The 27909-nt window shown below is 49.2% G+C and overlaps 1 protein-coding gene across 1 annotated transcript in view; it reads right to left on the bottom strand.

The window, feature by feature from the left end:
• The window catches only part of MYOCD (myocardin), a 97631-nt gene continuing 72989 nt past the window's right edge, over positions 3268–27909 (bottom strand). Inside the window, 7 exon segments of the mRNA NM_213745.1 lie at positions 3268–3379; positions 3382–3838; positions 5826–5883; positions 8194–8322; positions 12215–13141; positions 23212–23365; positions 24868–25112. Coding sequence (NP_998910.1) covers positions 3268–3379; positions 3382–3838; positions 5826–5883; positions 8194–8322; positions 12215–13141; positions 23212–23365; positions 24868–25112 — 2082 coding nt within the window.

Raw genomic sequence — 27909 nt, 5'->3', positions numbered from 1 at the left:
AACACGGTTAGGAGCGGGGCTTCTAGGGAGTGCTGGCTTAATGCAAACACTTGCACAAAGGAATTTTCTGACTCTGTGGTTTCACTGTGAACGTACAGGACAGTGCCAGTGCCGGGAACGGCTGCAAATGCCTGCAGGTCCACTTTATCACGGGGGTGGCCCAGGCGTCTGACGGGTGGTTAGGTTCAGGCGCTAAGAGCGAGCAGCACCTTGACCGTGGCCATCTTCCTAAGTCGCTGTACGTCTTTTGACTCGTGCCCAAATGGTCAGCCGAAAAGAGGACACTGCTACCAGGTGCAAAGAGCTTTAACAAAATCCCCCAGAGCAAAGACGGATGATCTGGGGACAGCCAACTTCAACTTCCTTGCAATTATCCTCAGTGTCATCTGATAAATTTCCCGTCTGATCCGCGACAAGATAAAGTGAATCTGGTGGGGGGCGACGGTGGGAGGGACTTGACACCGGGAATCCAGGCGTCTGCTGTAGCCTAAGTGTGTTGGTTTGTAACTGTGAGGCGGATGTGTCACTGTCAGATAGGCTCCTAAAAATAGCCCACTGAAAATGCAGGCTTACAAAGGACAGAGGCTTCCTAACCACGTCTACCCCTTGAGACAGAAATACCCGAAGGAAAAAAATAATTGACACTCAGACCAGAGTCTCAGAGATTGCTGTGAGATTGTTTTCCAAAGGAAGGAAGGGCGACAAAAATAACATTAAAAAAAAAAAATTCACACAACGTGGCACATGAGCAAAGCTTTGTCGAGATCCCCGTAAAACTGGTAAAACCTCTGAGGAATACACACAAGTATGAGGAATGTGTCACGAAGGTCTTCTTCCCCAGAGCCTCATCGCCAAAGAAGAGACGGGCAACGTCCCTCTCTGGATTCGTGGCTCTGATGACGGGCGTGAAAAGCAAAGTGGAAGATGCGCCGTGGGCATCTTGGAAAGCACGACGCCAAAGAAGGAATGTAGACCAACCGCCAGGTTCCTCTTGGGCTCTCCCGCGGGGGACCGCGTGACGAAGGGCGGCGCTGCTCTGTCTCTTCGCATCGCGGTCGCTGCCGGGATGAGCCTTGTTCCTGGGCAGCAGGAGGCTCTGAGTCCTCGAGTTGGAGCCAGGAGGCACATGCAGAGAGGCAGCACGTAGTCTGAGTGATGTGTCAGGAACTTGGGGCGAGGGAAGCCAAGATCAGTTCACAGCAGACCGAGGCTTAAAGGCTTTGGGTATAGAACTCTGTAAGGTTGCCTTTAAGATACACGCACACACGTGTGTGTACGTATATGTACAGATGTACGTATATATATGTATACATGTATACACACATGCCTACATACATACATCTACACATGTATATATCCAGACACATATGCATATACGTATGCGATCTCTCTCTCTCTCTATTCCCCCCCCCGCCACCCCTCCCCACCCCCCCCCAATAAGATCTGGCAGCTTTCAGAGTAGCAGTCACCAAAAACACTCTGTGTTCACACGTTTACAAGTTAACAATGGAATGACTTCTAAATCTTTGGTTTTTTTGCAAAAAGAGAACTTCTAAAATCACCACATTTGGGGTTAGTCTCTCCATAAGTGCACAGTGAACAATTCTTTCTTTACAAAAGAGGAAAACAGTGCCTTAGTGATTTAAATTAAAAAACAAAAAATATAGCCATAGTTACTTTCTACAGCATGCAACACTCTAAAACCGTGAGCTGGAGACCGTCCTGCAATGTTTCAACTCCCAGCAAAAGCACCAGAAGTGATAAGGAATGCACAGCCGACCACACCGTCTTCTCTCTTTCCATCCTTTTCAACGTGCGCTTGTGTTTTCTTTCAGAAACCCAGGCCTAGAACACTCTCTCCTTGTAACTACCATTCATATCTATCTGTACCGTGGAATGATGGCCAATTTCCCCGGAGCTCCCCAAGTCGGTGATTGCTCTAAATCACGTGAGTTTAGAAAGCGCTTTGTGACTGATGGGAGGAGTCATCAGTTCCTTCCCTAGGACAGTCTTTCAACTTCCTTTTGCACCAAATTGTGCCTGGGGAGGATGCATTCTCCGGAGCATCTGGGTTTTTAGCTCCTTACCTTGTGGCTTTCTTAAGACTATGACAGCTGGTTAGATCTGAGAGATCTTTTTCTAAAGTTGGGGCAGAAAGATCTCCAAAAGAGGAGCAGGAAAGGACAGGTATCTTGAAAGAGACGTAGAGTTAGAGAAGGCTAAACGGAGATGGACCACCTGCCCCACAGAGGAACACAGAAGCAGCAGCCTGACCTCTATAAATATTGTCCTGCCACAGTAACGCATGGTGTCTACTCCTGGTGTTCTCTAGTCCTGTCTGGTTACCCCTGACGCCGCTTCCCAAGGCTGGAGAGATGCTTCACCTCTGCTTCTGTGGTCCACTCGAGTCTTTGACACTAAAGAGAGTTGTGCTGGAGAAGCTTCCGTGGCAGGAGGGTTTCCCTTCTTCTTGCTCCGGGGTCCTTGCCTGTTTCACGATCCTTCTCACCCCCGAGACTGTGGGAGTGATTCAGCTACTGGCTGAGAAAGACGGCGAGTCTAGGGGGGGTTCCTTGGACCAAACACAGGTGGCTTGTTATCAGTGACCACGCAGAGTCCTGAGTACAGGGTGGGGGCCACTCCAGGGGGGGCGGCTGGATGGCTGAAGATGCCAAGTTCGCGTCCCTTCCCTGGGAAGGGACTGGTTCTGTCCCTGCTGCCGTAAGAACCTCACTGAGGCTGGACATGACCTCCACTTTGAAAGACAGGGAACGCAGAGACGGAAGCCCCCGTCCCTGGTGTGTCTTCCGTAACCTTAGACGGACTGGCTTCCCGGCGCTCCCAAAGGGTTCTACGTTTCCTTTCCACCGTGTCTGTAACCAACGCATGAGAAAAGCCTACGAAGTGAGACGATGCCCAACAAGGCCTGAGAGAAGTACAGGCTAGGAAAAATGCTGGTGTTGGAAAAGGCAGTGAAAGGATGTGGATTTTTTTTTTTTTTTTTTTTTTTGGCATTCTGGAACTGAAAGAGCACATTTTCGAAGGCATTGCTGAAATCGTTAACAGTTACGGAGTGCTGGTAAATATTACATTATACATATTTATATAAAAAGACTCTCATTAGTTCTCACTGGTGGTCAGAGAAGTCTCCGGTGCTCCTTTTTCATTTCTCCCACTCCTCCCACCCCCCCTCAGATAAAGTGGTCCTGTGCTGCACCCCACGGGCTCCTAGTGGTCTTCCTTAGCACGCCTGCCCGCATCGGGCATCTACCACTGCTGTAAGTGCAGGTCCATGGGGGAATTCAAATTGAGATCTGTGACATCCAGGAAATCGATGTTGAAGATGCTGGGGCCGCCGGTGGAGAGGGAGCTGAAGCCCGGGTGGAGCTGGGCGGCGTGAGGTCCAGCCACTCCATGCTTTCCCACGGAGACTCGGTGAAGCCCAGGGGCAGCCCGCTGCTGTCCACGGAAGAGGGTGAAAACTGAGTGTGCATCGGGGAGAGGGGGCCGGGCAGGATCTCGTGCGCGTTGAAAAGCTCTTCGGCAGCCTTCCCCGAGAAGCCGTCTGCCATCCCGTCGAAAGCAGGCTCCTCGCTCCCGATTTTCAGAAGGGCGACCTCGCTCACCTTCCCCAGGGGGCTCTGGGAGTTTAATAGGACCTCCAGGTGCTCGTCGCTGTCGTTGCTGTAGTGATCGAAGGCCAGCTGGCCTCCGGAGGATGCTTGATCGAAGGTCGCCGAGGGCTTGGGGAGGGCGGCGGTCGGGCTTCGGGAAGACCCGGGTATCTTTGGGACTTTTTGAAGGCATGAATGGTCCTCTCTGGCATCAGCTGGCATTTCTGTTGGTAAAACACCGTGGGAATTGTTCAGTCCCTTCCGACTGTGTGTGACACACCGTGACCCTTGGGAATGAAGGACTTAGGCGCAGACACGGGAGACGGCCACGCTTCTTGGGCCGCCGCTCATCACCCAGTCTCCTCCCTGAAGAGGGGGTGTGTATTCCCAGCCCTTCTCTCCCCAAACCCTCTCTTTCTGGAAGTCCCTCTCTGTGTTTATGGAAGGCACAAAGCAGGTTCTTTCACCCGCTTCTTTGCCAACACCTGGCTGTCCCGCATCCTTCATTACGCCCTCACGGGGGCTCCTTTGCTGCAGGGCCAGGAGATGCAAGGCCACTCCCTGGGGGTTACTCCCCCTCTTCTCATCACTCCCCAGGGGTCCTGAAGGTCCTGCTGCTCTCCCGGCCCTCCTCTCATCCGCTGAAAACCCTACTCCCCGGCTCCCTGCTTCCCCCCTGCTTGCCATTCCCTGTGACGTCAGCATGTCCAGAAGTGACCTGCTGTCCAGCTGGCCTCTCGGTTCTTGACACCCCATCCTCCTCGACACAGGGATCCCGCCATGCCCATTCTGTCGGACATGGCCTGGACCTCGTTGTCCCCAAACACCGCATCCCTCGGAAAGCTCCCCTTCAATCCACATTTCCACCCCTCTGTCCCTCTCCTCCCATTCCTCTAGCCCCCCCACCCCGCCCAGTAAGTGCCCCACGACAACGACTCAGCCAGTGGCTGTGATCCCAGTCTACTGACTCTGCCATGTCATCACCATCCACGAGCCCCTTCTGGTTCTCACTTCCTTCCTAGTCCAGGCTACACTCTCTGACCCATCATTCTCATTCCCCATCATCATCATTATCCTCAACCCCTGCGCCTTTTTCTCACGTCAGATACTCCCTTGGCAAAACTCCGCACCTGTTTTCTCTGAGCCTGCCCTGGATCTGCTGGATTTTCAAGAGAAAAATTACATGACCACGTTGACCGGTTTCACTTTTAGGTTCATGACGTTAAGCCTGTAATTGGCTCTTAATACTGCCCGGTGCCCTACTGTGTTTCTCCAGAACACGCAATTCACTGGGGATGCATTCATAACTGCTCTTCGTTCCTGGAATGCCTGTGCTCTGCTCCTGCGCTCTTGGCTGACCTGGGCACATACTTCATTAAAAATGAAAGGGTGGCTGGTAGGAACTCACTCATCTTTCCATCACTAAATGTATAACGATACATACACCTGTGCCATCTTTTCTTTCTTCCCTCTTGTTGACATGCTTGTTGCCCATCTCTCTTTCCAGACTGCAAATGCCACGGAGGTGGGGACTTTGTCTGGTGCCAGCTTTGAACCTAGTATGATGCCTGGTCACTTTCTCCCCGAAACTTCAAGTGTTGTTACTCGGGGGCTCAGATCTGGGGTCTTTTCCGTCTATCTACACATTCTCCTCTTTGAATATGGAGCCTATTCATTTGTGTGGTTTCAGATTTTAGGCACATACAATGTAATTTTTAAAAAAATAAATAAAGTGAGTGACTTGAAAGGAGGCAAAAAGGACACGCAGATCATTTTCATTACTAGCTTGAGTGACATTTAAACATGAATGGACCACAGTGGGAGCTTACTAATTAAATTTCATTTTGGGTAGGCAGTACAAAGCTTGCTTTGTCTGCTTTCATCTTATAAATAAGCAGATGAAGACACTACGATTGGAGCCAGTAGGGAGAAATGGCACACAAGAGAAAACATTTAGAGAAAAGGGGACTGAGTTGGAAGACGAAAACTTAAAATGATTGCTGAGAAATGTTCCAGGACAATGGGACAAGGACAGTGAGGAATTACCAGCTAAGCCTTCTCTGATCTGCTCCAAAGGTGGGCGGGAAGCTCAGATGCAGTGATGCTCTAACCAGAGATGACTTTTTGGTCCAGCTTACAGCGAGCACCTGCCCTTGACCCTAAGAGCTCACTCCCCGGAGTAAAAGCAGGTGCAGCGCCTCCTGACCTTACCTCCGCTTTCAATGAGGACATCCAGGAGTTCATCCATCTGCTGACTCCGAGTCATTTGCTGCAGATCAACCAAGGGAGAACAGAGAAGTTAAAAGGTGGCTACCTCTTCTGTAGGAAATCACTAGAAGCAGCACTACAGGTTTCTGAACTAGGTTTGGTTAGGTTTTTTTTTTTTTTTTTTTTTTTAATTGTGGTGAAATACAAACATCACACAATTTACCAGCAAAACCATTTCAGAGTGTACAGTTCAAAAGCATCAAGTTCTTTCATACTGTTGTGCAACCATTGCCACTGTTCATCTCTAGAACTTTCTTGTCTTCTTGTTTTTTTTTTTGGCTATGCCCATGGCCTGTGGAAACTCCCAGGCCAAGGATCAAACTGTGCCACAGCAATGACAACACTGGATCCTTAACCTGTTAAGCCACAAGGGAACTCCTCCAGAGCTTTTCTGTTGGTTTGTTTTTCTTTTTTGGCTGCCTCTCCGCATATGGAGTTCCTGGGCCAGGGATCAGATGCAAGCTGCGGTGGCAGTGCTGTATCCTTAACCCACTGTGCTGGGCTGAGGATTGAACCTGTGTCCCAGGGTTCCAGAGGCACTGCCAATCCCATTACACCACAGCAGGAACTGCATCCAGATCTTTATTTCATCTTGTAAAACTGAAGCTCTCTCTCCAGTAAACAATAACTCCCCCCTGCTTTCTCCCCTGAGCCCCTGGCAACCACCTGTTTTCTGCCCCATGAATCTGACGACTCTAAGTACCTCATATAAATGGATTCATACAGTATTTTTGTGTTTGCAACCAGCTCATTTCCCTTTTGGCATAAAGTCTTCAAGTTTCATCCATGTTGCAGCCTGTGTCTGAATCTCCTTCCTTGTCAGTGCTGAATAATATTCACTGTACGCAGAGAATATGTATTTGGTTTATCCATTCCCCCATCAGTGGACACCTGAGTTGCTTTCACCTTTTGGCCTTTGTGGATAAGGCTGCTATGAACATGGGTGTCACTGGCTAAAGGTGTTTGAACCGTGTGTGACAGATAAACAACAAGGACCTACTGCATAGCTCAGGGAACTTACTCAATACCTTGTCATAACCTCGAAAGGAAAAGAATATGGAAAAGAGAGTTCCCTGGTGGCAGAGTGGGTTAAGGATCCAGCCCAGGATGCCCAATAAACACAGGCATCAATCATCAATGCAGATAAGAGCACTGCTTGGGGAAGGAATCATTTTCATTAAATGCCAACACGGTCCAGCAGGTAATGCCAATGAGCCAAGTACAGAACGAAAGCGAGGGGTCCAAGGAGGCCGCGGATGCTTTGTTTTGGGCAGTGGTTGTCACGCAGAACAAGCAGGGTTGGCATATTTCCAGTATTTTTCAAACATGAGAAGGCTTACTTTTTGCAGAAAATCTCCCAATATTTAAGACACTCTCTCAGCCAAATGAAACCTAACTGCAGGCTGTTTCAGCTCTGCCAGATTCCAGGACCAATCAGCAAAGGAGATGTTCTCTCGGCACATACAAAGGGCCATCTGATACTTGATCCAAGTTCAGACCATTTGGAATATAAGATCATTTAGTTTTGTTTTTTTTTTTTTACAACCACACCTGCGGCATATGGAAGTTCCGGGCTAGGGGTTGAGTGGGAGCTGCAGGCCTAACCACAGCCACAGCAATGGCAGATCCGAGCCGCACCTGCCATTTACACCGAAGCTGGCGATCCTTAACCCCCGGAGCGAGGCCGGGGATCGAACCTGCATCCTCACAGACACTCTGTCAGGTTCGTAAACCTGCTGAGCCACACCAGGAACCCTGTTTTGTTGTGTTTTAAAGCTTTTCCTTTGAACAAGTCCCAAACCTAAATGGAAGGGAAAATGCCATGAACCTCCGTGACTTCCATTCAACCATCAGCTTCAAACCATTCCTGTTTTGCCAGGACCGCTGAGTTTTGAACCTGGGAAGATCCTTAGAAATGATTACCCAGCAGTTACTCTCCTGTGTTGTTTGAGTGCCTATCCTGGGTCTGGGCTTCATGTAGAATCCTTATATAGTACATACTGCCCTTGTCTTAGAGAAGAGGAGTTGAGTATGGGCCCAGTGGCAGGGGCAGGGGCAGCTGGCTGGTGGCCGAGCTGGCACAGGTCCAGGCACGTGGCTGCCCAGCCAACCTCTTCTCTCCCCCGTCTCACGCAGCATCTCTACACACACAAGCCCTTTCCACAGTGAGCATCTAGCCATGTTGCTCCTCCTGGCAGGGAGGAGGCAGAAATACTCGATAACAGAACCTCTGTGCCCGGAGCTGCATCGTCGTAAAACCACGTCCACTCAGTCGGTCCGCGCTCCTGCAAAGACAGAACTGCCTGCTCACCTGCTTCACCGCGTCTTCATAGGATGGAGGCTGTGTGATCTCCGAAACTGCTGAGGCTGACTTAGAAAAAGTCGGGGATGGATTTGAAAACTTTGGCCCTGCTTTGTCTGAAGAGTGTAAGCCAACCATCTGTGGGAGTAAAACACAGACAAGGACAATCAGCCCGTCCGTCAGAAATGGCACAGCTTCTGTTTTAGAAGGGACAGGCTACATTTTGGGGGGAAAATGATTTAGGGGAAAAAAAAGAGCTGGGACTTGAATATATGTTACAGATATATTATTGGTGTCTGGGCTGGAGGTGCCTTCCTGAGTGGGTGAGAGCGCTGGAGGCGGGCCCTGCTGGGGTATCTCTTTGTGAGCCAGCCCTGTGTGTTGTGGCTGCGTCCTGTGAAGTGTTCAGGCCATTTCAGGGTCTCTGTTCCCCAAAGATGCTCTGCTCTGCCCTGCCTTGGGGCACATAGCACGTTTTTCTGGTCTTTTTAGGGCACCTGCGGCACATGGACATTCCCAGGTTAAGGGTCAAATCAGAGCTGCAGCTGCTGCCTGCGCCACAGCCACGGCCGCACCGAATCTGAGCCGCATCTGCAACTTACGCTGGCTCCTTAACCCACTGAGCAAGGCTAGGGATGGAACCCACATCCTCATGGACACTACGTCGGATCCTCAACTCGCTGAGCCACAAAGGGAACTCGGCACTTTTGTGCCACGGCCATCTGATGTCCTGATGTCTGTCCACTGCCCCCTGAACGCCCCTCGTCCTGCATCCTTAAATCCCTGATTCTCCCACCTGCCGTTACGGGACATCTCTTCTCTCGTACACGGTGACTGCACCTTCCTCCCCGTCTCCAGACCTGTCCGAGGATCCAGCACTTCCCTCCTTCTCCACATTATTTTCCCGTGGGCTCTGACTCCAATCTTGCACGTCACCGAAACTGGTCCAGCAGCCCTGCTATTTGGCAAACATCCCCCGGCCGTTTTTATCACTATCGTTTCTGGCGTGAACCCGGGAAAGGATGCCTCAGAATCCCTTCACTTATATCTGTATATCCATTTCTGTCTTTTTCAAGGGGACTTGTCTCCATCTAAAACGTCACTTATTTCTTTCTGCCTTTGAACCTCGACACACGGAGGACAGGAGCCACGGAGAGCAAAGAGGCAAAGCCAACCCCCGGTTCACAGGTTTTGCCCAGGTGCCTACCTTTTGTTGCACACCTGGGCTTTTAGGACAAGGGTTGCCCCCGGCACCTTGACTGTTGTCTGCCTGGGCTCCAGAGAAGGGGGGGTGGAGGCTGGAGGGCTGGTTGGAGAAGCTTGGAGAATGGCCCTCGTGTGCCCCTGAGGTCTGTAGAAAGGAAAAAGCAACATACTGAATGGCCCCTGGCAGTATATTTGAGAGCGGCCTTTGCTGAGACAACTGGTCCCTGCCCTGGAGTCCTATCCTTCCAAATTTCCCTGAATTCTGTTACAAGGTCTCAAGTCTGGCTTCGGACGTAAGACCTTCTGCTCATCAACTCTTCGCATGTCCACAATGCAGGGTCTCCACATTTAAGCAGGGTGCGGCTTCAAGACATTCCATAGACACGCACTAGTTCCCTCTAGAAGCTTCTGTTGCACTAACCCCTTCAAGGCCTGCACGTTTCCCCCTTTTTTTTTTTGTTTCTTTTTTCTTTTTTTTGGAATGATCTTTTCTGGACTCTCTTTTTCCCCCCCTCCATGCCCTGTATATTTTCCCTTTCTTTCTTTTTTCTTCTTTTGCTTTTTAGGGCCACACTCGCGGCCTGTGGAGGTTCCCAGGTTAGGGGTTGAACTGGAGCTGTGGCCGCCGACCTACGCCAGAGCCACAGCAACTCTGGATCCGAGCCATGTCTGCAAACTATACCACAACTCACAGCAACGCTGGATCTTAAACCCACTGAGTGAGGCCAGGGATCAAACCTGTGTCCTCATGGACATTAGTCAGATTCGTTTCTGCTGAGCCATGACGGGACCTCCTGTTTTTGTTTTTCTTTCACATGGAATGACCTTATCTTGACTCCTTTTCCAACGCCACTTCTCAGGCCTAACCCTCTGCAAAGCCTTCCAGACTTTTCTAGCCCTTCTTGATCAACACCCAACCCACCCTCCGCGGTGTGTGCAGCATTTAACGTCCTCAGGGCAGATGAGCCATGCTATCCTATATTGTCCTTTATCTCGCTAACTTTATTTTTAATCATGTAATCATTCCTGCCTCCAAAGAGGGCTTTGGAAGCCATCAATTACGGTACAGATGGGAGCTCTTGGGAGTAGCAATATTATTCCGTTGAGCGTCTCCTGGTCCTTCCTGGTCCAGAGCTCTATATTTCAAGAGCCATTTTTACCTCTGTTGCCTAAGACACCAGGAGCTCACTATCTGTGGTCAGGGAGGAGGATGAGCCACCTAAGTCCCAGCCCCTCCCAGGCGCTGGCTCAGGAGTGGGCGTCGTTCCTGTGAATGGGTTGTTTTCGCGGGTTCATAAAAATGTGTCCTCATGACCTATGGCCACACCTTATGCCCCAGGAGAGAGACTATTCCGTGACAAGGGCATATGCGCTTTAGAACCAGATCCGTCCAGGTTCCTGTGTCCATAGGCAACTGACTTCACCTCCGTGTGCCTTATTTTCCTCAAGAGCAAAGAGTAAGAAGTTGGAACTCATACGGCTGTTGTGACAATTCACGAGATCACTCGTGGCATGCCTCCTAATGCTCCGTATGCGGGAGACGGCGCGCTAATGGAAGTTTTCTTCCTGGTCCCTTTCTAATAATAGGGGTTGCAGAACCTTGCGATACGAAATTTTGAAAAATTTCGACAAGCTCAAAGAGTCTTTTTTAAAATTAAAATATAGCTGATTTGCAACGTTTCTTCGATCCGTTGTAAAGCAAAGTGACTCAATCACTCACCCTTCCCTGTGCTATTCAGCAGGGCCCCAGGGCCCACCCATTCCAAAGGCAACAGCTGGCATCCAGCAACCCCAAACTCCCCGTCCATCCCACTCCCCCGCCCCAGGAAACCACACGTCCCCTCTCTGTGGCCGTGAGCTGTTCCTGCTTTCTCAGAGTCTTGAAGAGATGTGCCTAATTCTTCTTTGGTTTCATGGACAAAAGGAAAGTCGTGGGTGGTCACCGTAGTCTCGTCTTTGAACTGGTCACTCGTCTAAGCCTCCCTACGAGTCCCCTCACTCCACTCCAGCCACGCGGGCGTCTTTCTGATCCCGGAACACGGCACGCGTGCTCCTGCCGCAGGGCCTTTGCTGCTCTTCTTCCTTTGCCTGCGATGCCTGCAGCCCAGAGAATCCACAAGGCTCTCTTCTTCACCTCCTCAAGTGGTCCTGGCCCTTCCATGTCCACTTCCAAACTCCGCAACTCCCTTCTCTGCTCTTTTTAATATCTTAAATACTTGCATCTTTTATTTACTGTCTGTCTCCCCATGAAAACAAGGATTTCTGAGTGGCTAATTCAGGGCTAATTCCCAGAGGTTAGAACGGGGCCTGGCACACAGCAGGTAAATATTTGCGCTCCGCAGACAACTGCAATGAGGGAACAGTAAGGTCTGGTAACGCCCCTGCTGGCCCTCTGGACAGACTGGCTTGGCCTCTGGTAAGGCCTGATACCAAGGAGACCTGGGAACAGCCTTGAGAGCCAAATCCGGCCCCCTGCTGGTTTTTGTAAATAAAGTTTTATTGGCACACGGCCACGTGCATTCATTTACAAGTGGGCTATGGCTGCTTTTGTGATACAAGGGTAGAGCTGAGTAGCTGTGACAGAGACCATATGTCCCACACAGCCCAAAAGAGTCATTATCTAGCCCTTTACAGAACAGCTCGGAAGTGAGTTTGTGCTACTGCTGTAAAGGCTTGTGGATCTTGGCATCTGGGAGATGCCGGGAGACTCCTGGCAAACCTTCCCCATGAAAAGTTCCACCAGCCGGCTCTCTGGGAGTTGCACATCCACATCCCAGTTCCGGGAAGAGGGGTGTACAGGCATGGGGGGGGCAGCCGTTCTTACCTGTGCAGTGCACACCTGGCTGCTGACAGGTGAGGAGACCCTGTGCTCTTCTCCCGGGGCCCCTGAAGATGCTGGCAGGAAGTAAGGGTTGTTCGGCGATGGGGGCAAACTGATGTGCTGCGGGCTTTTCACTGCCCCGAAGGGCGAATGCTGCGGGGAGCACTGCGGGCTGAGAAACGTGGACGAAAGTACATTGGTTTGACCTGAGGACTCCGCGCAGTGGGTGTTCCCAAGTGGCCGGAGCCGAGCAGCATCGCCGGCCGCCGGCTGCTCCTCTGAGCTGTTGCTCTGCCTTTTCACAGCTCTTGGCAGGGGTGCAAAGGGACAGCTGGAGCCAGCGTCTTCCTGCTTGATGGGGGCCGCCAGGAAGGGCAGCGGCTTCTTCTCAGGACAGGTGCCTCTCTTCTGCTTCTGCAGCTGCATCCTCAGCTCCTCCACCTGCCGCTGCTCCTGCTGGAGCTTCCAGGTGAGCTCGTTGATCACCTTCTGCTTCTCCACCAGCATCTTGTCCTTCTCGGAGTCCAGCCCGTCCAGCTCCGGAGGCAGGGAGCCCCCGTTCAGGCTGCTCATGAGGCTCTCCTCGGCGCACGCGTGCACCGGGGACGGATGCAGGCCGAAGGACGGGGAGGCGTCGTTGAAGGTGTCGGGCAGGGACCCCGCCACCGACAGGTCGGAGGAGGCGGGCGAGATCGGGGGGCTGGAGCTGGTGCTGCCGAAGTGGTAGAAGGCGCTGGTGGATGGGGAGGACTGGTAACTGGGCAGCGCGTTGCTGGGCGTCACTGGAAAAGTGACAGTCGTTATGTCGCCGAAGTTGGGCACGGGGTTCCCGGAACAGTCCTGGAAGGGCCGCAGCCGGTCCATGAGGGCCGTCTTGGTGCCGGACACCGGCAAACCTCGTATTCGAAGCTGTTGTCTTAACTCGGAGACCTAAGGAAACCAGGGCCTTGTTAGTGTCAGCGCCGGTTAACCACAATCTTGTAAAAAATCCGCTTACTCTTACAGCAGCTTTAAGACATCACAAAGGGAATTTTACAATGTCCACTTACTTGTCTCCGATCTCCTCCCCGACACCCGATATGAATCGATTTTGCACAACTTAACGAGTCTTCATAAAAGGTCACATACCCTGCTGTCATGGTCCCGGATCACAGAAAGCTCCAGCTCAAGTGAACCGCAAGGGGCTACTGTCCTCCCACCACCCTCAGCCCCATGCCGGTCCTTGTCCCCACTTTTCAGGTAAGAATACCGATACCAGCAACACCTCTGCGACCCAGGTGAGAGCGCTGCTTGGCACCTCTTGGCCCCCGGGGCGGGACCTTACGGCGCGGCTGGGCCCAGCCTGGAGCTCCCAATTCAGCAGGTCTGGGTTGGAGACGGAGAATGTGGGTTTCTAACAAGCTCCCAGGGGATACGCAGATGCTGCCGGCCCAGGACCAGTTTCTGAGCATCTCGGCTCTACAGGATGTACACACTGGCTCTCAATCTATGAGCATTACCCACCAGTCACTAAAGCCAAATCCTGGCCCCCGCCTCTCCCCAACCCAGGGATCCCTCTGAAAAATGGGGATGGTGGTACCTACCTTACACATTTTCGTGAGCACTGAAATGGCTTAAAACACGTAAAGGGCTTGGAACAGTGCCTCGCAAATTGTTAGTGCAGTATAAGTGTTTGCTTTTTTTTTTTTTTTGTCTTTTTGCCTTTTCTAGGGCCACTCCTGGGGCATATGGAGGTTCCCAGGCTAGGGGTCTAATCCGAGCTGTAGCCGTCAGCCTACGCCAGAGCCACAGCAACCTGGGATCCGAGCCACGTCTGCAACCTACACCACAGCTCACGGCAATGCCAGATCCTTAACCCACTGAGCGAGGCCAGGGATCGAACCCGCAACCTCATGGTTCCTAGTCGGATTCGTTAACCACTGAGCCATGACGGGAACTCCAGTGTTTGCTATTATTATTTGGTTCACATGTAATTCTTTCAACCCTGCATTTTAATTAATTTATTTATGTATTTATTTTTTGCTTTTTAGGGCTGCGCCCACAGCATATGGAAGTTCCCAGGCTAGGGGTCTAATCTGAGCTGTAGCTGCCAGCCTACACCACAGCCACAGCAACATGGGATCCAAGCCATGTCTGTGACCTACACTGCAGCTCACGGCAACGCCAGATTCTTAACCCACTGAGCGAGGCCGGGGGTTGAACTTGCATCCCCATGGATGCTAGTCAGATTTGTTAACCACTGAGCCACCACAGGAACTCCAACCCCGCGTTTTTATAATGATCATAAATTATAAACTACAGATATCTAAAAACACAGTAGACATGATGGAACACCTTAGATCCGTTAAAACTGTTGCTATAAATATTTGTTGCTATAGAACAATGAATAATTGTTTATGGCATATATACACACACACATATATAAATATGTGCAGATGTGAAAAAATATATATACTGGTGCTTGCCGATGAAAACATCTGGATAAAGATAACGCTAAGATGTCAAAAATGGTTCTCCTTATCTGAATTTCTGATACAGTCCACAGCATACTACTTCTGTAATTAGAATGGGAAACATATTTAAATACTTGAATGTCAATAATTCCATAAAACAGCTAGAAATCCATAGGGAAACCCTCTGCTATGTTGCAGGGAAAGCTCTTTTAGGCATCAAAGCAAACAAAGTGATAAAGATAATATGGACCACAAAAATGGAAAAACTCCTCTAAGTCAAAAATACCGCAAGAATGTGCAAATGCAAACAGCAATCTCATTAAAAAAAAAAATTGCACGGCACATAATGAAGCCAGTAATTTCAATGCATCAAAAGAAAAAGCTCAATACCCAATATAAAACCGGGTAATGGACATTATCCAACCCTTCACAAAAGATACAATTTTAAAAAATGGCCTACTTGTAAAGAAAAATGAAATTAGAACATTCTCTAATACCACCCACAAAAATAAATTCAAAATGGATCAGGGGCCTAACCTAAACATAAGACTGACTACTATAAAACTGCTAGAAGAAAATACAGGCAGAACACTCTTTGACATAAATCAGAGCAATATCTTTTTTGACCCACCTCCCAGAGTAATGAAAATAAAAAAAAAGGACCTAATTAAACTTAAAACTTCTGCGGAGTAAAAGAAACCATAAACAAAAGGAAAAGACACCCCGGAGAATATGGGGTTGCAAATGAAGCAACTGACAAGGAATGAATCTCCAAAACATGCAAACATCTCATGCAGCTTTATGCCAACAAAACAAAAATCCCCATCAAAAAAAGGGCAGGAGATTTAACTAGACATTTCTCCAGAGAAGACAGACAGATGGCCAAAAAGCACACGAAAGACGCTCACCATCGCTAATTACTAGAGAAATGCAAATCAAAGCTATAATGAGATGTCATTTCACACCAGTAAGATTAGCCATCACCAAAAAGTCTACAAACAAGAAATGCTGCAGAGGGTGTGGTGAAAAGGGAACTCTAGTACAGTGTTGGTACAACCACTATGGAAAACAGTACGGAAGTTCCTTAAAACTGAACGTAGAATGACCATTCGATCCAGCAGTCCCATTCATGGGCATATATCTGGAGAAAAGCGTGATTCGAAGAGATACATGCACCCCAGTGTTCACTGCAGCACTATTACAGCAGCCAAGCCATGGCAACAACCTAAACATCCACGGACAGAGGAATGGATAAAGAAGATGTGGTACATACATACATACAGGGAATTACCAGCCATAAAAAAGAAGGAAATAGTGCCATTTGCAGCAACATGGATGGACCCTGAGATGATCACACGAAGTCAGCCAGGCAGAGAAAGACGAATATTTGCTATCGCTTCTAGGTGAAATCTAATTTAAAACGATGCAAAAGAACTTATTTATAAAGTGGAAGTACACGAAGATTTTGAAATTAAATTTAGGATTCCCAAAGGGGAGGGGCGGGATAAAATTGGGAGGATGGGGTGACCATATTCACACTACTGGATATAAAACAGGTAACTAACAAGCAACGTTCTGTAATGACCCATGGGGGAGGGGGGGGAGGCAGCAAAGAATGGATGTTTGTGTCCGTAGGGCTGACCCACTTTGCTGTAAACCTGAGGCTGATACAACACTGTAAATCAATGGCACCCCCATAAAATTAAAATGATTACATGTTAATAAAAACGAATTTAAGGAATAAATTAACTAAAATTTTAAAAAGCGCCCCCCCAAAAGAAAATATCTGAAGCAAACGGCTAGGACATACAAAATGAAGGGAGGCAGCCAGTGGGGTATCAGAAGAACGAAACAATAGGGGCAAAATTCAGGTGTTTTCTCTCCAGCCCAAAAGAAAAGAAAGAAGAAGAAGAAATAGAAGCAAAGCATGACTCATGTTGACGTCCATCTAGAGCCTTCCTCCGACGGCTTGGGACTGGGAGAGGTCTCCGTCTCCTGAGGGGCTTGACAAGAGCAGGGATGTGTTGGAGGAGGAACTCGAGGACTCCGTCGGCGCTCTTGAACTTGAGGGTAAGTGGAGAGTCAGAGCCTGCTCGGGATTGAGGGTCCCGACATGAAAAAGGACACGAGCGGTTTCATATTATGAGATCCAAATCTTCTGCGAGAATAGAAGTGGGGAGATTTATGGTGCGTCGTGAAAGAAGCGGAGGAAGATGAATGATGGACTCGGTTACAATATCCTTTTCCAATTATCTACCAGGAAGAAGATGAAAGAGACCAGAGAATGCACCAGAAGGACAGGTTTCGTCTACCCTCCCACTTTCATAAAGGTATCTGCCCTCCTCTGGCTCGTTTGAACCAGACTGAGGCATTTGGAATAAAATATCAGGTGGATCTTTGTCACTAAAAACAACAACTACAAAACCCCCCTCCACCAACCATGGCCAATAACACGTTTGTATCATCCTGAGCATTGCAGGAAATGCAAATAAAATAAATATGTACATCGTTTTGTATTCATCGAATTGACAAAGGAATGGATAACAACACTCTGGGTCAGTGAAGTAGCAACAAAAATAAGTGGATAGAAATGTAGAGAGAGAGAAAAAAAAAGCTCTCTTTACCTTGCTATTACAAGTGTGGTCTCTGGACCAGCAGCGCAAACAGTATCTGTGTGCTTATGTTGGAGATGCTGAGTCTCCGGCCCCTCCCACACCTACTGACTCAGAATCTGCATTTGAACAAGAGGCCCAGGTTGCGGGGAGGGGGGCATCCAGGGTGAGAAGTGTGGCCCCAACACACTGCTTCTGGCAAGAGATGGGCACATACACTCACGGCAGGAATGTGGCAACATGGACTAAGAGCTTGTAAAAATATTAATACGTTTTGGTTCAGGAGTTCCACGCCCATGCGTTTAGCCTGGGGAGATAATTAGAGAAATGAATACCTGTGTGTATGAATTACAGTTTCACAGCAAAAATCTGGAAGCCAGTTAAGAGCCCAAAAGAGGAAGGTTAACTACGTGGTGACATGATATGCCTGAAAAAGTCCACAATAAAATAAAAAAGCACACCAGAAGTGTATGCTCCCATAATTATTTAAAAGTGATTATTTTACAACAAAACATGTCCATAGGCATTTTCCGTCTCGAAGGAAACAGAATCTACAATGCTGCCTGTGAGTCAGTTGTTTCTTAAAATGCTCTTAGCTTTTTCATACACTATCCTATTTCAGCAGTGAATAAACAGCTATTGAAACAGTTATCGTAAAGGTTAGTTAAGGTTAGTATTATATGTTACAAGTTACTTAAAAAGTTAACTTACATTACAAAGTTAAAAAAAGTTTTCTTAAAAAAAGTTTTCTTAAAAAACATACAAGTTACTTAAAAAGGGTTGGAACGACTTACCCCACAAAAGCAACAACACATGCCACCTGCCCCCTAGCCTTGCTAATATGGTTGTGCCATTTTCTTTTAGATGTGCTGGTTTGAAAAAGTACAAAATGGCAACTCATTATTGTTTTAATTTAGAATTACTTAAAATTAATGAGTTCTACGTTTATTTTTAGAATCTGCTCTGGTACTGAATAATTTAAACGACATTATTCAATAATGCAGCTCATCTTCTAAAATAAAATGAGTCCTTGTTGAGTCCAATTTACTTTCAATTTCAGAAGCTTCGGCTGGGTAGGCTCGCTTGTGACAAAGACGTGTAGACACCTCTTTCCTACAGTCACTGCTGTTTTCATCATTGATAGCTTTTTAAACCATTTATCATGAAAAATGTCAAACACACACAAAAGTTTGATAGAAAAGCAGAAAGAAGGGGAAAGGTGGGCGGTGGGGGGACAAATTGGGAGGTCAGAGTTAATGTAGACACACTACTATATATAAAACAGTAGTTAGCACAGGGAACTCTACACGATATTCTGTGATAACCTAGATGGGAAAAGAATCTGAAAAAGAATGGACATATCTCTATGGAGAAATGAACCAGTACACCTGAAGCTGACACAACATTGTAAATCTATACTCCAATAACAAACTAAAATTAATTTAAAAAGTAGATAGAAAACTATAGTGAATCCACACACCCATTAGCCCGCTTTGATAACTGTCAACTCACACTTGCTTCATTTTCACCCCCATCTTGCTTTATATCCCAGTATTTCCTGAATTATGTGGAAGCAAATGATGTAGTTAATTCAATTACTAAATTTATTTATGGGCCATGCTTGCGGCATGTGGAATTTGCAGGACCAGAGACTGTACCTGAGCCACAGCAGTAACCAGAGCCACAGCAATGACCATGTGGGATCCTTAACCCACTGAGCCACCAGGGAACTCCCAATTATATATTTTAATCTATAAGTATTTTGCTTTCGCTAAAAGTCTTTGACATAAGTCGCTTGAGTACTAAAAATAGATACAAGAGCCTTACCACACCTAAAAATATGAACAATTATTTCTTAATATCCATCCAATATTTTCCCAGTTTTTAAACTTTCCATTTTCCTCTCTCCCCCTCTCTCATTCTCTCTCTCTTTCAGTAGCTCTCTGGCTCTCTGACTCTCCAGTTTGTTGGAAACAGCATATATATATATATATAAAAGTCCATATTCTGTGAAAGGGCCACTTAGACCTTTTCCAGGAGGAATCAGATGTTTTTCTCAGTGCCTTTTCCCTTTGACGTCTATGGAGCGAAACGTGAGTGCTTCTGGAAACCATCACAGCACCAGGATTATCCTGCCTGCCTGCTCCCTTTGTTTGAAGGGCACCTTCATCAGTTCCTTTCCCCAAAGGTGGCGGTTCCATCATTTGCCGCCTCGGCTCTTCTCCTCTCCTTCCTGCCTCCACCCTTGCCGCCCCCTCCATCCTTCCCTCCCACTCCTTCCGTTCTGCTCACCTGCTGGCTCATTCGCTCCTTGAGTTCCCGCCCTCCCCACAAGGCAAATGACTCCCCGATTTCTGTGCCTGCCCCTGACAACACGGCTGAGCTGAGCCGGGCTGGTGTACTTCTCACTGGTTGGAAACGGCCGCGATGTTTCCTCTGGGTCGTCCTGCAGGTGCCTGCAACCTCACGTCCTGATGGGCGTGAACTCGCCCACATCCCTACCCGACGGCTCCTCATTCTACCCTCCCGAGTTCTGCCACTGCTCTGAGCGCCAACACCCCCCAGTGACACCTCTGCCATCCCCAGAACGGTCAAGTCCACTTCAGATCTCTCCTGTCTGTCCCCCCTTCCACTTTCATCTCCAGAATAATAAGAGCAAAGTCACCGCAGTCCAAGCCCCGGTTTTGTCATTTAGAGGCTGGTCAACGTGCATATGATATTATTTAACCTCTTTAAGATCCTGATTTCTTTTCTTTTTTTTCCTTTTTAGGGCCGCACCTGTGGCACATGGAGATTCCCAAGCTAAGGGTGGAATAGGAGCTACAGCTGCCTGGCCACAGCCACAGCCACAGCCACAGCCACGCCAGATCGAGCCGTGCCTGCGACCTGCACCACAGCTCACGGCAAAACTGGATCCTTAACCCACTGAATGAAGCCAGGGATGGAACCCACGTCCTCACTATGTTGGGTCCTGAACCTGCTAAACCACAACTAGAACTCCAAGATCCTGAATTTTTATGTTTGCATTTAAACCATCTTTCAGGGTGGAAAATAAAGCAAATCTACGAAAGAGGCCCGAGTGACAGTTTATATTCAAAAAGCGGCAGTTGCTGCTGTCAACCACCTTCACTCATCTCCTTATGCCTCTGCTAACGATTATTCCTACAAGCAGCCGATGATTCTGAGCAAGGCAACCACCTTTGGGCGCTCTGCCAGATGGCACATTTCTTATCTGGACTATGTTTTCTAGTCTCTTCTTTTTTTTTTTTTTTTTTTTTTATAGCCATACCCGTGGCCTATGGAAGTTCCCAGGCCAGGTATTGAATCTGAGCTGCCGCAGCCAGATTCTGAACCCATTGCACCACAGCGGGAACTCCATGGACTATGTTTTCTTTGAGGCCAAGACATTTCCATTCCTGTGTGTTCCAGGCTTCTATCCAGAAAGAGACTACTTAGGGAAAAAACAAAACAAAACAAAAAAAAACCTCTGTGCATGCACCCGTGTGTTCATTGCAGCACTATTCACAGTAGCCAAGACATGGAAACAACCTAAATGTCCATTGTCAGACAAATGGATTCAGAAGCTGTGGTATACATGTACAACGGAATACTACTCAGCCATTAAAAAGAACAAAATAATGCCATTTGCAGCAACATGGATGCAATTGACATGATCATATTAAATGAAGTAAGTCAGAAAGAGAAGGACAAATACCATATGAGATCACTTACAGGTGGAGTCTGAAATATGGCACAGAGGAAGCTATCTAGAAAACAGAAACAGACTCACAGACACAGAGAATAGACTCGTGGTCGCCAAGGGGGAGGGAGGAGGGAGTGGGACGGACAGGAGTTCATAGACGCAAATGGGGTGCTGTTGTATGGCACGGGGAACTACGTCCAGTCACCTGTGATAGAACATGATGGAAGATAACAGGAGAAGAAGAACGTGCACCTATGGATACCTGAGTCGCTTTCCTGTACAGCAGAAATTGACAGAACCCTGTACATCAACTATAAGAAAAAATCCTTGTAAAAGACATATAACATGCACTTTACCATGTAACAATGTTTCAATGTGCAGTTGGGTGGCATTAAGGACTTTCACAGTGTTGTACAAACATCCCCCATCTCCATCTCTAAAGCCTTTCCGTCTCTCTCACCTGGGCCTGTTGAAATGCTAACTCGCCACTCTCCCTCCCCCAGCCACGGAAGTTCTGCTTCCTGCCTCTATGAATCTGAAGGCTCCGGGTACCTCACAGCAGCAGAGAGTCAATATCTGCCCTTTTATTTCACTCAGCGTCAAGCGGTCCAGGTGGGAGAGGCTACTTTCCTCCCTCCGGGTTTATGATCTGGGCAGGGTGGGGAGGGACCACCCCGCGGGGAGGACGCGTCACCAGCCTGACATCCTCCGCCAAGTCTACAGGTGCCAAAGTGGGACAAGGGCCACCAAGCCCAAGCATTTTTATGCCGTCAGGAAGAGAGACACCTTTGCTCTCAAGACCCAAGGTACATTTTATTTACCCGTGCTGGCACTTGGTAGCCATCACATTTCCTCTCATTTGAAAGCGGCCCAGTCCTACCCGCCCCTCCCCCCCCCCCCCCCGCCCCCGAAGATGATAACGACCAAGGATTGAACGTGGGAGGAAGGGTGACCCAGGAGGCCCTGGGGCGCTGGGGAAGCGCCGTAAGATGGGCTGCTGAGAACTATGGGAACCTGTAGGGATTTAGTTTTGCAGGGAAAATTAAGATCGTCCTAGGGGGAAGAGTCACCAGAGCGCCCAGGCAAGGAGGTGAACAGGTGTAATCACGGAGGATGGAGTGGGCACTGGGGACATGAAGGGCCCCGAGGTAGACGAGGAAGGGCTCTGGGTCCCTCCTGTTCTGTCCTTTCGTAAATACTGACGGATGGACCTGCTGGCCCTGGGGACCGCTCTGAAACACACCAGGCGCAACTCAAGGCACAACGCCCTTTCGGTGAACTGAGACCCATGTGGTCTGTGATCCACAGCCTGTTCCTAGCACATGCATGTCCTTTAACCAACTGCTGCTACATTTCAGGCAGAAGTCCTCAGATCTGGGGATTTCATAATAGAAAAGTATCACGTTTATTTATTTTTTTCTTTTCATGGCCACACGTGCACCATATGACCCACTCCCAGGCGAGGGGTCGAATCAGAGCTGCAGCTGTCAGCCTATGCCACAGCCAGAGCCATGCTGGATCCGAGCTGCATCTGTGATCTACGCCTCAGCCTGTGGCAACGCTGGATCCTTAACCCCCTGAGCGAGGCCAGGGATTGAGCCCACATCCGCGTGGACACTATGCTGGGTTCTTAACGTGCTGAACCACACGGGAACTCCTATGTCTTATATTATTGACGTAGGGTTCCCAGCATTTTACCTTGTGAAGTAAGGGCTATTCTCCTTAGGTAACAATATCCTGATTTAAGAAAAAGAACCAAAACTCCACCAGAAACACTCAAATTCCATCCACCGCTGCCATCATTTCCTGATGGAAAGGACCCGTTAACATTCAAAACATTGGGGGCAATAAATACTTTGACTAAAATCAGTCAGATATGCTGAACAGACTCAGATTTATGAAAAGGTCTCTAGGGTGATTCTTGTTTTTCTTACTTCGAGGATTGGTTAAAAGCGCATCATGAAACTGGCCACTGGAAGCTTGTATGCACCTCAAGGCTGCTCCCTGCGCCAAGCTCTATCGTGTTTGCGATTCTATTTGATTCTTACAATAAGTCGTGCATGTAGATTATTTGGACTGGAGGTGCACCAGCATTAAGGCTGCAGAGCCAGTGGAAGAGCGGAGCTGGGAGCCCACGGGGTTCTGTTCCATTGGGTTTCCATCCAGAGCGGTTAAAAATAATAATAATATTTATTAAAAAAAAGGGAAAAAAAAGCATGCCAAACCCTATACCTTCAGATCATCTAGGTTGGATGGGAGAGGGCCTGGTTTGAGAGAAGAGACACCAGTTTGTCCAGAAAAACTGTTTTTGGCAGGAGACAAAGGGGTACTGCTCAGCGGTGCTGAAGAAGAGTTTGGATTTCTGGCCATCTGTTCATTTGGTTCCCTGGAAAACAAACAAACAAAAAAAAGGACTTAAAATACAGTCAAATGTGTGTGTCTGTGTATGTGATACTGTGACTTATAATAGGAAATATACATTCGGTTTTCAGCCTGGTTGGTTTCTGGCATGGCTCCCCAAACCCCTGTAATTTCCTAAATCTTGAAAGCAAAGGCTGCCTTTTGTTATCCTAACGAGGTGACTTTGAGATGTCACCTAAGGCTGGGGGCTGGTGGCCAGGAGAGCCAGCCAGTGGTTACAGGGTAGGAACATTCAGTCCCACGCCTGATCTCTGGGATGGGGAAAGGGCTGGTGGTTGAATTGATTGTTTTTTTTTTTTTAATTTTAATTGATTGATTGATTGACTGATTGTCTTTTTAGTGCTGCATCTATGGCATATGGAGGTTTACAGGCTAGGGGCTGAAATCAGAGCTGCAGCTGCCGGCCTATGCCACAGACACAGCAATGCCAGATCCGAGCCGCGCCTGCAACCTACACCACAGCTCTCGGCAATGCCGGATGCTTAACCCACTGAGCAAGGCCAGGGATCCAACCCGCATCCTCAGGGATACTAGCTGGGTTCATTACTGCTGAGCCATCAGGCAACTCCTGAACTGATTGTTAATGGCCAATGATCTAGTCGATTGTGCCCATTTAACGAAGCCTCTATAAAACCCCTCAAGGATGGGGTTCAGAGAGCTTCAGGGCTGGGAAAGCTGATTGGGAGATCTGGGGAGAGTAGCGGCCGTGGACGGGGCACAGATATTCTGCCTGCCTCACACACACCTTGCCCCGAGCATCTCTTCCATCTGGCTGTCCCCATGGGGAGTGAAGTCCTTCTATAATAAGCCTCTGATCTAGGAAGTTACCCTGTCTCCGGGTTCTGGCAGTGCCGCTAGCAAATTAATCCAACTCAAGGAGGGGACTGGTGGAACCTTCCGCCTACAGCCTGTCGGTCAGAAGCACAGGTGACACCGCGGGCTCTGAGGTGGGGGGGGGAGGGGCAGTTTTGTAGACTGAGCCCTTAACCTGTGGGAACCTGACACTCTCTCCGGGTAGATGACATCAGAGTTGAGTGGGATCGTGGGTTGCCTGGCTGGTGGCAGAGAGCCCCTTGGTGATGGTGGGGGGGCAAACCTCTTCACACCTTGGGCCTGGGGGACCACAACCTTTAGGAGGCGGGGCTGGTTTGCATTTAGATCAGATCACCAGCTAATTGCCCAGAAGGATCAGGCACGGAATAGTCAATAAATCGGCAATAATAAGAGCAAGGTGATAGAGATTAAATCAGCAGAAATGGCAGGGTGAGGGGAACAACAGCGCGGGCCAGGTGGCCCTCAGGGGAGGTGGGAGGGAGTGGGGGGCACTGCTGCGCACGGCGGATGCCCATCCATCTGTGACCAGCAGGGGCGCTGTGCTGGGGAGGCAGGAGCATGCGCCGCAGCTCGAGTGTGTTCAGCACGTGCGCGGCATCATTGCAGGCACCACCCTGGGCTCCCCTGACTTACTTGAGCTGAGCTTGGTGGATCCCGGGGTAGCTGAACCGGTGCTGTTGCTGCTGGCTGAGGATCTGGAGCTGCAGGAACAGCTGCTGCTGCTGGAGCAGCCGGGCGTAAGCAGAGTCCATGGGGGGAGGCGACTTCTCCGCCTTCTGGTCCGGAGGGATATACTGGTGGTACTTGAGCTTCTTCACCTTGGGCTTGGGGTCTTTGGGCTTTTTGTGGCGGTTCTTACCGTCGCTCAAGGACTTGGACTGCAAAGGGGATGGAGAGAGAGCATATGCGCTTGAGGTGTCGGATGGGAATGACTTGGCATCATGGGTTTACCTCTAGGAGGTTTGGTTTGACGAATGCTCTTGAGCCCCGGGTCTCCAGTGCAGCAAAGGCAGGATGCACAGAGACCCGGGGACATGAAGGCATCTAATCCACTGTAAACTCATCACAGTGCAAGGACACTCCTTAGGCGGGGAGTCTTGAATCTCAGAGGGGGCTCGGGAAGAATTTCCTTTCTAGCCTAAAGTGAGATGTAAGCCCGTGTTTCGTGAGGGCACCTTCCTCACCTAAGACCAACTGACTTTGGATGAAGGCGATAACCTGCTCTTGGGAGGGAGTTCTAAGAAAGTTCTTCCACCCGTATAGCTGTTATCACCTTTAAATACGCCCTTCGTAAGCTGACTCTTGATGACAGAAACTCAGACGACATTTAAGCCTGTCTTTGAAAATCCAGAGTGTGGATGTTTGCTGCTTCTTTAAAGGTAAGATCCATTTCCCTTCCCACCAAAAATGGATATAAGATCAGGAAGGGACACCCTCTGAACTAAAGATATTTTACCGACTATGGGAAGGGTTAGCTGTCCACAGGATCTTTCCAGAAGTTACCATCGTGGCACAATTTGGACTCTTGAAAAAAGTGAAGGACACAGGCTTGGAAGCTAAGACATTTTTGAACATGGTTCAGTTATCCGTGTTATGTTATGACATCTCAAACACCTCACCTACAAGGTGGGGAAAATATTCTCTCCTTTTGATCACAGTAAAATCAATGAAAGAAGATAAAATTTTTTTTTTGGCCACACACAGCATATACAAGTCCCTGGGCCAGGAATCGAACCCATGCCACGCAGTGATCTGAGCCACTGCAAAGACAACACTGGGTCTTTAACTTGCTGCACCACCAGAGAACTCCAAACGTGCTGTTGAAATAATAGAGTTCAAAGGATAGTGTGATTCTATTTATAACCTGCTCCTAAAAAAAAGGCCTCCACAGATTGGGAAGCAATTGGCCCCTACTGCCATCAGTTAAAAAAACCCAGAAGTTTCCGTTGTGGCGCAGCAGCAACGAATCTGACTAGTAGTACTCATGAGGTTGCGGGTTCAATCCCTGGCCTTGCTCAGTGGGTTAAGGATCTGGCATTTCTGTGAGCTGCGGTGTAGGTCGCAGACGTGGCTTGGATCCCGTGTGGCTGTGGCTGTGGGGTAGGCTGGCAGCTATAGCTCTGATTCAACCCCTAGCCTGGGAACCTCCATATGCTGTGGGTGCTGCCCTAAAAAAAAAAAAAACCGCATACATTTCTAGACCCTGACTTTATTACAGAAGATTGAAATCAACATGGCTGTGGCTATCAAGGTGGGAGTCTCGAGGTTCCAGGGACAAGGTCGAGGGAAGGTGTGGTACCAGCAGTGTCCACCAGAGGGGGCTCCTGATTAGCTGGCAGGCCTGCTGTGACCGGGCAGCGTCCCCATTGTAACCACTAACCACACATCTGAAGGTGACCTGTTCCACTTGCTTTTCTCTGACTCAGCACGTCCCACCACCGAAGCTCTTTTGTGTTTTCTAGGGGAGGTGGCTTCTTGGACACCATGGACAATGGGCTCACGTTCTCCCGTGGGCCGGGTGGCCCTCCTCCCTGCTCCTCCATTGATGAGCATTCCAATTAATTAATCAGTCTTCTGTACAGGGCCCTGCAGCCAGCTCTGCCCTGCTCTGCTGCAGCTCAGCCCCTGTCCCCACTGCTCCTCGGATGTGCCTTGGGTGGGGGAACTTCAGCCCTGGGGTCTCGCATTTAAGTCAGAGGCAAAGGAATTTTCTCTCTGTTGCCTTCATACAGGGACTCTTGAGCATTCTAGAAGGTATGCCTTCTAGAATCGGGCCATTTTCTCCAGATGCCGAGGGGGCAAAGACCACTGACCCCACGGAACTCTGAATCCATGGGACTGCAGCGTTTCATGCTCTTTCGGACGCCAGAGGATCCAGAGGTGGCGGGGTTTTGTTTTCTCTCTCAAACTGCATGGTCCATACATAGGAGCACAGGCACCTTCCCAACGCAGACCTGGATCCGAATCCCGGTGGTTTAAGACCCTGTCTGTGTAAAGCGGGAAGGGTGTGGCTTGCGGCCAGAGAGGCCCGGACAGGCTCAAGGTGTTCTGATGCGCAGCCACACACGCCGCTGGGCCGGCCGTGTGCCCGCCACCCCACAGCCTACACGCAGCTTGCCCAGCCTGCCCTGCACGCTGACGTCCAAAGTCCAGGCTGCAAAGGAGATCATCGCCCAGCACTGACGCCACTAAACACCCTCCCCGAGAGCCTACCCCTCCTGCCTCCTTTCTTTCTAATTTGCTGCTGTCTGCGGCTCCCTCCTGGGCTCGCTGACTCCAGCTCATCCTTCAAGGCTGGTTCAACCCCCTGCTCACCTGTGAGGCCTTCTCGAACCCACAGTGATGCCTCTTATCTGCAGGTCTCATAGGACACTTGAGGCCACCCTGTGACGGTCACCTGGCTGCAGACCCTGCCTGGGGGGGTGAGGGAGACTGATGCCCCGCCTCCCTTCTGCGTCGAGGTGATCTGCCCCGATGGGGTGGCTGTGGCTGCTTGGGGAAGGGGACCCTCTTTTTATATTGTGGTGAAATACAAAGAACATAAACATCACCATGGCAACCACTTTCCAAGCTGCAATTCTGCGGCGTTTGGTACCTTTATAAGTGTGTGCAACCGTCAGTGCATGTTGCGCAGCCAGAATATTTTCATCACCTTACAAGGTGTCTCCATCCCCA

The sequence above is a fragment of the Sus scrofa genome, chromosome 12 (genome assembly GCF_000003025.6).
Source record: "Sus scrofa isolate TJ Tabasco breed Duroc chromosome 12, Sscrofa11.1, whole genome shotgun sequence".
Lineage (NCBI taxonomy): Eukaryota > Metazoa > Chordata > Mammalia > Artiodactyla > Suidae > Sus > Sus scrofa.
Note: the sequence above shows the minus strand (reverse complement) of the source record. Positions and strands in the feature narration are given on the sequence as shown.